Source organism: Sminthopsis crassicaudata, chromosome 1, assembly GCF_048593235.1.
Source record: "Sminthopsis crassicaudata isolate SCR6 chromosome 1, ASM4859323v1, whole genome shotgun sequence".
NCBI classification, from domain to species: Eukaryota; Metazoa; Chordata; class Mammalia; order Dasyuromorphia; family Dasyuridae; genus Sminthopsis; species Sminthopsis crassicaudata.
The window spans coordinates 403,182,693-403,194,325 of NC_133617.1; the positions used below are offsets into that span (position 1 = coordinate 403,182,693).

At 31.8% G+C, this 11,633-nt stretch overlaps 1 protein-coding gene across 1 annotated transcript; it reads left to right on the plus strand.

Moving 5' to 3' along the window:
• Positions 1-3,684: 3,684 nt before the first annotated feature.
• Positions 3,685-4,626, plus strand: LOC141554698 (olfactory receptor 13D1-like). Its single transcript, XM_074286912.1, has one exon. It carries the CDS (start codon positions 3,685-3,687, stop codon positions 4,624-4,626), a length of 942 nt encoding a protein of 313 aa, XP_074143013.1.
• Positions 4,627-11,633: the final 7,007 nt, after the last annotated feature.

The window sequence follows — 11,633 nt, forward strand, 5'->3', positions numbered from 1 at the left end:
AAACACTTTAGGAGTCTGATAAAGTCTATGAATCTCTTCTCATAATCATTTTGCTAAATGCATAAAATAAAAAAGCTAAATTATATTGTAATACTTTCATAAGATATCTTTTACCAAAAAAAAATGCATAGCTCAGGTAAGAACCCTTTAAAGAAGAACTGTTTTGCATATTTTGTCTTCTGCATTCTAAGCTACTGTCCCACCTTTTGATTTTTTCAAAGATTGTATCCTCCCAATTTATGTTGCTTTCTAATATCTTTACCACCACTAGAATACTTAATTCTATGTTTGAGATTTATTCTAACTCTAAGATTCTATGGTTCTATAGTCCTAAATACACTTCAACTAGATAGGAGCAAATTAAGAAAGGTCACTGTACACATCTCAGAGAGAAAAAAAAATTATATTCTTTATGTATTTCTCTTCAAATTATTCAAAGATATGGCTCAATATATAAAATAGAAAATATGTAGAAACTTAAGCTATGTTATTCCACTCTTTGTCTTTATATACTTCATAGATTAGCATAATGGCTGGTACATAACAGGTACTCAATAAAGCCTTGCTGGCCATGTCAATAGATGTGGGATGGAAAATGCCATCCACATTAGAAAGAGAATTATAGGGACTGAATGTGGATTGACGGATAGTATTTTCAGATTTTTTCATATGTTTTTTTTATTTCTCATGATTTTTTCCCTTTTGGTTTGATTTTTGTTGCACAACATGACAAATGTGGAAATGTTTAAAAGAATTGCACATATTTAACTTATACCAGATTGCTTGCTGTCTTGGGGAGGATTAAGGTAAAGTTGGGAGGGAGAAAAATTTGAAATGCAAAGGTTTTCAAAAATGAATGCTTAAAACTATTGTTACATGTGTTTGGAAAAACATATTATTTTAAAAATAAAAATAAAGCCTTGTTGATTGTTTATACTCTCACAATGCTACTGCAACTTGTCTCTTTGCCATTCAGTCTCCACTTCTTTTTCTGAATCCTTATATTCTTTCAATTCCTTTTAGCTGAATGTGCTCCAAAACAGCATCTTTAATAAAAATTACTCTCTACACTTTTTCACCTGCAGAGCTGAGGTAAGTTTATATATGAGTTTGCTTAAAATTGAGAAAGTTACTAGTTGACCATTGTAAAGACTGAGAAAGGTCTTGTAATAACCAATGACTTTTAGAGAATTGGGGAACAGCAGATTTTAAGAGGTATATAACATGAAAATTATAAAATCAAGCTGATTGATAATTTTTTTAAATTGATGTTATCAAATTATAAATGAACTCTCAGAAAATATTCCTTTAAATTTTTGATAAGAGATGGTGAATATGAAGAATTCAGACAACTTGGGAAGTCTTATATAAGCTGATGTGATGTAAAGTATTAAGAGAACAAATTACCAAAGGACCAATTTTGAATATCTATTTCTCTGTATATAACCTAATATTTCTCTGTTTTGTTTAAGACTTCAACTTTACAATCTCCTCTCAACAGGTTAGAGTTAGATCTAATTTAGATTGCAGATCTAAAGTTGAAAGGAATCACATAGGTGAACTTGTTCTAAAGTTGAAAGAAAGTTAATAGATTAGAATATTGCAAAAAATTGCAAGAGTCAGACTGGGGAATTTAAATGCTGCTCCCTCTGATTACAAAGCTAATGGTCTTTTCTCTGTACCTTTTCCTTCTTATGAACTTATTTTTTTTCCATTTTATTGAGACAAATTTCGTCAAATGGACACTATTTAAAGACAGAGAGAGGGCATAGTGCAGGGCTTTTTTCCTAGTAAATTATTTGTTTAATACACATTATGAGAGAAAAATCAGAGCAAAAGGGAAAAACTATGGGAGAGAGAAAAAACAAACAAAAAAAAAACTAAATAAAGATAATTTGAGTTTGAATTAATTTGAGTTAATTTACAACAGTATTCTTAGTTCTTTTTCTTAATGCAGATGGCACTTTCTGTCCAAAGACTATTGGAACTGCTTTGGATCATTGAACCACTGAAAAGAACCAAGTTTTTCATAGTTGATCATTGCATATTCTTGATGTTAATGTGTACAATGTCTTCCTGGTTCTGCTGCTCTCCCTCACCATCAGTTCATGTAAATCCATTCAGGCCTTTCTAAAATCAGCTTGTTTATCATTTTTATAGAACAGTAATATTACCTTGTATTCATATAACACAACTTGTTTAGCCATTCCCCAATTGACGGGCATCTACCCATTTTCCAATTCTTTGCTACCACAAAAAGTGCTGCTACAAACATTTTATACATGTGGGTCCTTTCCCTCCCTTTTAGATTTCCTTGGAATACAGACCAAGTAATGGCACTGATAGGTCAGTTTTATAGCCCTTTGGGGCTATAAACAATGTCACTAGTGTCCTGGTTTTCCACATCCCCGCCAACATTTATCATTTTTTTCCCTATCATCTTAGCCAATCTGAGAGGTGTGAGGTGATACCTTAGAGTTGTTTTAACAATGCAGGTCTTCTTAAACTTTTTATACTCACAATCCTGTCACCTGAGAAAATACTCACATGACTCCAGATATATAGGTATATAAAGTACATATACAAATCAAAGATTTAATTTTGTGAAACCCCCCCAATTAAATTACATGATACCATAAAGTTTAAGAAGTTTTGGCATAATGGATAGAGGGCTGGGCCTGGAGTCAGGAAAACTCAAATTTCTGAATTCAAACCTGACCTCAGACATTCACTAACTTAGCTGTGTGACTCTGGGCAACTCACTTTTTAATTATGTTTGCCTCCATTTCTTCATTTATGAAATGAACTAGAGAGGAAATGGCAAACTACTCCAATGTTTTTGCCTCAAAAATCCTACCAGGGTCATGAAGAGTCAGATATGACATCACAATAATAATACTGCTTCAAAAATGCTTTATCCATTGTGCACTTTAAACTTTTAATTGTCTTCATCTATATTAGTTTTCAAGATGTATTTTAATGATGATTTTGGCTTTACTTTAAAATAATAGATCTACTTCCCAAAAAATTATCACTCCATAGAAACATTCCTTATAGTAAAGATGGATAAGCAAAATAAACCAGAACAAAGATGATGTCCAACTACATCTGTCTCATTTCGTTCTGCTAGACCTTCACTGATTTGCTCAGAGGATGAATATAAGTTCATGGTCAATATTGAGCTATTGAAACCAGGCATTTGCACTGAACAGCTTTCCGATATTTTCTGCCATGTTTTTCTTTCCATCATCATTCTTCTTTGGTAAATTGTTCTCTTAATTCTACTTACTTCACATAAGATTCAATTCTAGCAAGTCTTTCCATGTTTCTCTGAATTCTTCATCTTCATCATCTCTCATCATAAAGTAATTCTCCCTTTCACTCATGTGCTGTAATTTATTCCATCATTTCCCAGTTAATGAGCAGTGACTTTGTTTTCTCACATGAAAGCTTTGTTATAAATATTTGTGGTCATATTTGCTTCAGAGTGCATGTGCATTTTTTGCATTTTTCTAATTTTTGATTTTCTGCACAAATTAAATGGGTATACTTCCAAATGAAAGAAAAATACCAATATTTTTTAAATACTTAAAAATATGAAGCTAATTACAAATATGTTATTATTTATTCCAGTTTCATTAAGGTGTCTTTTGCTAAATTCTGAAGTTGGCAAGTTAAAATAATATGAACAAGGGGAATTACACAGCTGTGACTGAATTTTTTATAGTCTGGCTTTCTCATTCCCCAAGCCTCCTGTTACCTCTTTATGTGCTCTGCTTGATGATGTACCTAGTGATCCTGTTGGGAAACAGCATGCTCATTATCATCAGCATTCTGGATCCTCGTCTTCACACCCCTATGTATTTTTTCCTTGGAAATCTCTCCTTTTTGGATATCTGCTACACATCCTCATTTATTCCTCAAATGCTGATAATTGTTATGTCTGAAAGGAAATCCATCTCTTTCCTTGGATGTGCCCTGCAGATGGTTATTTCTCTTGGCTTGGGTTGCACAGAATGCATTCTCCTGGCAGTGATGGCCTATGACAAGTATGTAGCCATCTGCTATCCCCTAAGATACACCATCATCATGAACAAGGGACTCTGTTCACAAATGGCTGCTTGGACATGGATAACAGGGTTTCTAATATCTTTGGTACAAAGTGTGCTTGCCCTTATAAATCCATTTTGTGGGAATATTATTGAACATTTTGTCTGTGAAATCCTAGCCATACTCAAGCTTACCTGTGGAGATATCTCCCTCAATGTGTTCATCATGACAATTGCAAGTTTTGTTTTTTTAGTTACTCCTCTACTATTCATTTTCTTTTCTTATATTTTCATCATATCCACCATCATGAAGATCAACTCTAGTGAAGGCAGGAAGAAAGCCTTTTCTACCTGTTCAGCTCACTTGACTGTGGTGATCTTATTTTATGGCTCAGCCCTCTTCATGTACATGAAGCCCAAGTCCAAGGACACTAAGACATCTGATCAGCTTATTGGGATGTCCTATGGAGTTATCACTCCAATGCTGAATCCCATTATCTACAGTCTGAGGAACAAGGAGGTAAAAAGTGCTGTGCAGAAATTCCTTATTAGAAATCTATACTTCAAAAGAATGTGAAATGCTCTAAGATTTAGAGTTGGTTTTTATTTTCCCTTGAACACTGTGTTTGGTATTCATTGATAATATTACTTTCCCTGGTGTCAAATATATTAATGTGCTTGCGGTGTTTAAAGTATGATTCTCCTCCTTTAGTACAGAATATTCATGTATTATATTTGACATAGTTCTTTTCCCTATATCTCTTATTATATGTCCTTTATGGGTCTACCTCTTGCTCTTGTGTTTTACAAGCATTGTATTATAATAAAGTACACAAAACAGAAATTCATTGCTAATAGATTGACAACTGAAAAAAATCACATTTCCATTTGGTCAATATCAGATTCAGCAAAATTAGGATACATTAAAATATAGAAATATTTTTATTATCAAAACATATGCAAGGATAACTTTTCACTATTGACCCCTGCAAAATCTTGGGTGTAAAGTTCTTTTTCTTGACTCAATTTCCTGGAGATCTCTGGAAGCAGCCTTCATTTCAATTCAGAGTAATCACCACAAGTGCAGCCAGATGTTAAAGTCCAAATCCTCTATTGTCTCCTTCAAAGTCTTACTTATCTCCTTTCCTGGGCCTTGGTAGCTTTCTTAGAGGCCTATTTCTCTCCTTGGGTCTAAGAGCTTAAGCTCCTGCTGCTAGTCCTTTGTATTCTCTGCCTCCGCCAGCTTCTTGAGGTCCTCCTGAATGTGTATTGGTTTCTGTGGGGGAGGCAGGAAGACCTCCACCACAGACTCTGTCTTCCAGTTCTGATTCTGGCTGAGTTTGTCCAAGCTTATATGCTCTCTTATCAAACGTGTGAATCTTGTAGAACTATAGTAGGTACTAAGTACATGTACTGAACTAAAGAACTGTTAAGCATAATGTTAAACAACTATTATCTCTATCAATTCCACTGACTTAGCATCTTGTTTTAAATTCTGGCCCATAATACTTGTGTTTCAATTTCCCCCCATTCTTCCCACCCCTTCAATATAGGAACTTGTGAGTTAAGACTATAATTTATTTTGATATATTCATTCAAACATTAAACATATTCATTAAGCACCATACTGTATACCACATTGTGATAAGTGATGTAAGAAACAAAAAGTTTAAAACACACAAGTTCCTTGCTCTCACAGAGATTATTCTCTAATAAAAATGAAAAAAAAATGACAAAATAGAAGTTTTTAAAGGATTCTCAAAGATTTTCTTGATCAAATCATGACCTGGCTTTATCATTTCCAAAAATGGTCATCCAACCTCATGTGAAGGATAATTTACATCTCCAGCAACTAGCATAGTACCTAGTATATCATAGGTACTTCAAGATAGAGCAATGGAAAAAGTGCTGAACCTGGCAGCAGGAGAAGCTGACTTCAAATAAAGCTTAATGCTTAAAATCCATGTAACTTTGGGCAATTCTCTTGAGTTCTGTTTTTCTCAATTTCCTCAATTGTATAATGGGGACATGGGAGAAGGCCATGGCAAACTACTTCAGTATCTTTGCCAAGAAAACTTCATAAAAATGGGGTTATGATGAATCAAAAATGATTAAATCATCTAACAACAACAATTAATGGGGGAGATGAAGCCCATCAAACCATTTTTAAAAGAAAGAGAATAATTTATATCTTTTAAAAATGAACAATAATACAAAATTCTTGCTGAAAAAATCAATTTATCATTGGAAATTTAAGAAGACAATCATTTTTGAGCTGAACTTCATAGTTGTTGTAATGCTGATATGGATTGTAGAAAGTTAGAAATCATCATATTGGAGCACCAGTTACACACACACACACACACACACACACACACACACACACACACACACGTATATATATATATTTAAGGATTGTAATGCTTCACCAGGAATTAATTGATGTTATATATAATTTTTTAGGTAATTTGGACTTGATGAATTTCAAGATAACAAGAAATATAAAATCTATTGGCATTGGATTATAATTCCTTTTACCATCTCTATTCTTTCCTGTACACCTACTTGCTAGTACCCTCACTTTTTACCTTATATTTACCTACTTTAGATATATTTTTATTTCTTCTGAATACTTTTATTCTGGATAAATGTACATGTGTGCAAATCTTCTTTAATAGAATGCAAGCTCATTATAAAATGGGATTATTTCAATTTTGTCTTTATATTTCTATATTTTTAGTGCCTGGGTTATACCTGGAAAATGCAAAATTTTAATATATTTATATTTATTGATTATTTGAGAATTTCTCTATTTGGTGATTCTCGTCTTTGGTTGTTATTGATCATAGTTGATTAACAACTTTACCACACCTCAATTATGATGATTTTTAATGAAATAACATATGAAATACCAAAACTGGGGGTTATAAATAAAATATTTCATCTAAATAATTCAATGTATAAATGTCATAAGATTTATGCCAAGTATTTGTTTCATGTAACATGTTGTTTGTATTATTTATGTTTTGTTCAACAGGTTTTTTAACATTTTAGGATAACAGAGATATTTTTGAGAAACTTTGTTCTTAATAATTGGAAGGGATTACAATATAGTTGAGACTTAGATATATTTACATATATTGATACATATACTAATGCATATGCAACATTTTGGGTTGCAATTAGAAAATCTAGTATAATAATTGGTTTAATTATTAGTCATGAATTTTCACAAAACTACATCCATGCATACATATACAGATACACTCACCTTAGAATATATAAATATACATGCTTAATACTTCCAGTTTTCTGTGTCTTTCTTAGAGGGTGGTACTCCAAAATGAAAAGAATACTTCAGATGTGGGCTGCCCAGGAAAGAACACTGAGAAATAATGATAATATTATTCCTAAAAATAATCCTTCTATTTTGCATTCCAAAATTTGTTTTTCAGGGCTACTGTATCATATTAAAGATTCATACTGAATAACCAATTAAAACTCCAGATCTTTTCTTTCAAACTATTGTTTGAACATGTCTACTTCATACTATAATTATACCCTGAATTTTAAAAAATAACTTTAGTACTTCTTTTATTTCTCCTTATTGGAGTTCATTCCTATTAGACTTAGTGCAATAATCTAGCTTAATGGTATTATTTTGGAACCTTGCTCTGTCCTTTGTGTGAATTATCCCTCAGTTTTGTGCCCCTTGCAAATTTGATGAATGTGTTATCTATGCCTTTATTTATAAAAATGTATGAAAAGGAGATAGATTATTGGAAGTCTCCTGGAGACTTCTTGTGAACTTGACTTTGAATCCTTAACAACTCCCAGTGAATATAGCGATTCTACCAATTCTAAATATATCTATCAAAACGTGTTGGAATTATCACTCCACATTATAAATAACTTATCACATGAATAGTAAGAAGTAATTTATAAAATGATTTGCAACAGTTTAGGTAAAAATTTTTTGCTGAATTCCTATTTTTAAAAAGTTCTATTAGAATAGAAAGCAAAGTTGGTATTACAATCTGTTTTTTCTAAGGTGATATTAGCATTTTATAACCAATGAATGTTCCTAGATTTCCATTAATGAACTCTAGAATTTTTCTAGGAACTTAAGCCAAGTTCACTTGTCTATAGATAATGGACTATGTTTTGTTCCTTTTCAAAAAGTCATTACAATATTAATCTACTTAATAAAAAAAGCAGGGCAGCAATGCTGATCTCAGATCAAGAAAAAGCAAGGATAGATCAAATTAAAAGAGATAAGGAAGGAAACTATATTTTAATAAAGGGTACCATAGATAATGAAGCAATATCAATACTAAACATGTATGTACCAAGAGGCATAGCATCCAAATTCTTAGAGGAGAAGTTAAAAGAGATGCAAGAAGAAATATACATCAAAACTATCCTAGTGGGAGATCTCTCTCAGAACTAGATAAATCAAACTGCAAAATAAATAAGAAACAAGTTAAGGAGGTAAGCAAAATGTTAGAAAAATTAGGTATGATAGATTTTTGAAGAAAATTGAATGGAGACAGAAAGGATTTTACTTTTTTTCTCAGCAGTTCATGGAAATTATACAAAAACTGACCACGTATTAGAGAATAAAACCTCAAAATCAAATGCAGAAAGGCAGAAATAGTACATGATTTTTTTTCAGATCATGATGCAATAAAAATCATATGCAATGTAAGGTCAGGAGAAATAGATCAAATGTTAATTGAAAATTAAATAATCTCATCCTAAAAAATAAATGGGTGAAACAGTACATCATAGACACAATGAACAATTTCATCCAAGAGAATGACAACAATGAGACAACATACCAAAATTTTTGGGATATAGCCAAAGTGGTTATAAAGGGAAATTTTACATCTCTAGATGCTTACTTGCATAAAATAGAGAAGGAGAAGATCAATGAACTGGGCATGCAACTAAAAAAGCTAGAAAAAGAACAAATTTAAAATCTTCAATTAAATACCAAATTTAAAATTCTGAAAATAAAAGGGGAGATTAATGCAATTGAAAAATAAGAAAACTATTGAATTAATAAATAAAAAAGTTGGTTTTATAAAAAAACACAACAAAATAGATAAAACTTTAGTTAATTCGATTAGAAAAAGGAAATAAGAAAATCAAATTATTAGTCTCAAAAATGAAAAGGGAGAACTGGAAAGTGAAGCAATGAAGAGGAAATTAGAGCAGTAATTATTTTGCCCAACTATATGCTAATAAATTTGATCATCTAAATGAAATGGAGGAAAATCTACAAAAATATAGATGCCCAGGTTAATAGAAGAGGACATAAATTATTTAAATAATCCCATTTTAGAAAAAGAAATAGAACAAACTATTAATCAGCTCCTTAAGGAAAACATCCCCACGGCCAGATGGATTTACATGTGTATTCTATCAAACATTCAAAGAACAATTTATTCCAATACTATATGAAGTATTTGAAAAAAATAGGAAAAGGTCCTGCCAAACTCCTTTTATGACACAGATATGGTGCTGATAGCTAAACCAGGTAGTGTGAAAACAGAGAAAGAAAATCATATACCAATTTCCCTAATGAATATTGATGCAAAAATCTTAAATAAAATATTAGCAAAGAGATTACAGAAAGTTATACCCAGGATAATACATTATAATCAAGTAGGGTTTATACCAGAAATGCAGGGCTGGTTCAATATTAGGAAAATTATCAGCATAATCAACTATATCAACAACCAAACTAACACAAATCATATGATTATCTCAATAGATGCAGAAAAAGCATTTGATAAAATATCCATTCCTATTAAAAACACTAGAGAGTATAAGAATTAATGGACTTTCAAAATAGTCAGTAGCATCTATTTAAAACCATTAGCAAGCATTATATGTAATGAGGACAAACTAGAACCATTCCCAATAAGATCAGGAATGAAACAAGGCTGCCCACTATCACCATTACTGTTCAAATAGTGTATTAGAAATATTAGTTTGGGCAATAAGAGAAGAAAAAGAGATTAAAGGATTTAGAGTAGGCCATGAAGAAACCAAATTATGACTTGTTGCATATGATATGATGGTATACTTAGAGCACCCTAGAGAATCAACTAAAAATTATTAGAAACAATTCACAATTTTGGCAAAGTTGCAGGATACAAAATAAATCCACATAAATCATTAGCATTTTTATATATTTCCAACTAAGTCCAGTAGCAAGAGATACAAAGAGAAATTCCATTTAAAATAGCTGTTGATAGTATAAAGTATTTGGGAATCATTCTGCCAAGACAAAGTCAGTAACTATATGAGCACAAATAGAAAACATGTTCCACAACAAATAAAGCCAGACCTAATCAGTTGGAAAAATATCAAGTGCTCGTGGGTCAGCTGAATGAATATAATAAAAATAAAATAAAATGATACTATCACCTAAATTAATCTATTTATTTAATGACATAACAATCAAACTCCCAAGAAATTATTTCACAGATCTAGAAAAAAATAATAACAAAGTTCATCTAGAAGAACAAAATGTCAAGAATTTCAAGGGAATTAAAGAAAAAAAATGCTAATGATGGTGGCTTAGATGTGCCAGATCTAAAACTATATTATAAAGCAGCGGTCATCAAAACCATTTGGTACTGGCTAAAAAATAAAGTAGTCAATCAAATCAGTGGAATAGGTTAGGATCACAGGACAAAATAGACAATAGCTACAGCAATCTAATGTTTGATAAACCCAAAGAACTCCCAATTTTTGGGTTAAGAATTCACTATTTGACAAAAAACTGCGGGAAAAATTGGAAACTTATTATGGAAGAAATTAATGCTCAACCCACCTCTAACACCACATACTAAGATAAGATCTATATGGGCTCATGATGTAGACATAAAGAGTGATATCTTAAGCAAATTAGAACATAGAATAGTTTACCTCTCAGATCTGTGGAGAAGGAAGGAATTTTGTCCAAAGAAGAATTGGAACTCATAGTTGAACACCAGATAGATAATTTTGATTATATTAGGTTAAAAAGTTTTTGTACCAACAAAACTAACACAGACAAAATCAGAAAGGAAGCAATAAATTGGAAAATCATTTTTACATTTAAGGATTCTGATAAAGTCCTTATTTATAAAATATGTAGAGAATAAAAATCCAAACCATTCTCCAATTGATAAATGATCAAAGATATGAACAGACAATTTTCAGATGAAGAAATTAAAACTATTTCTAATCATATGAGAAGGTTTCTAAAGCACTATTAGTCAGAGAAATGCAAATTAACCCTGAGATACCACTCTGTACCTCTTAGATTGGCTAAGATAACAGGAAAAGACAAGGATGAATGTTGAAGGGGATGTGGGAGAACCTGGACACTAATACATTATTGGTGAAGTTTTAAACAGATCTAGCCATTCTGGAGAGCAGTTTGGAACTATGTGCAAAAAGTTATCAAATTGTAGATACCCTTGGAACCAGCAGTGTTTCTATTGGTCCTATATCCCAAAGGGATTTTAAACGAGAAAAGGGACCCACATGTGCAAAAATGTTTGAGACAGTCCTTTTCATAGTGAC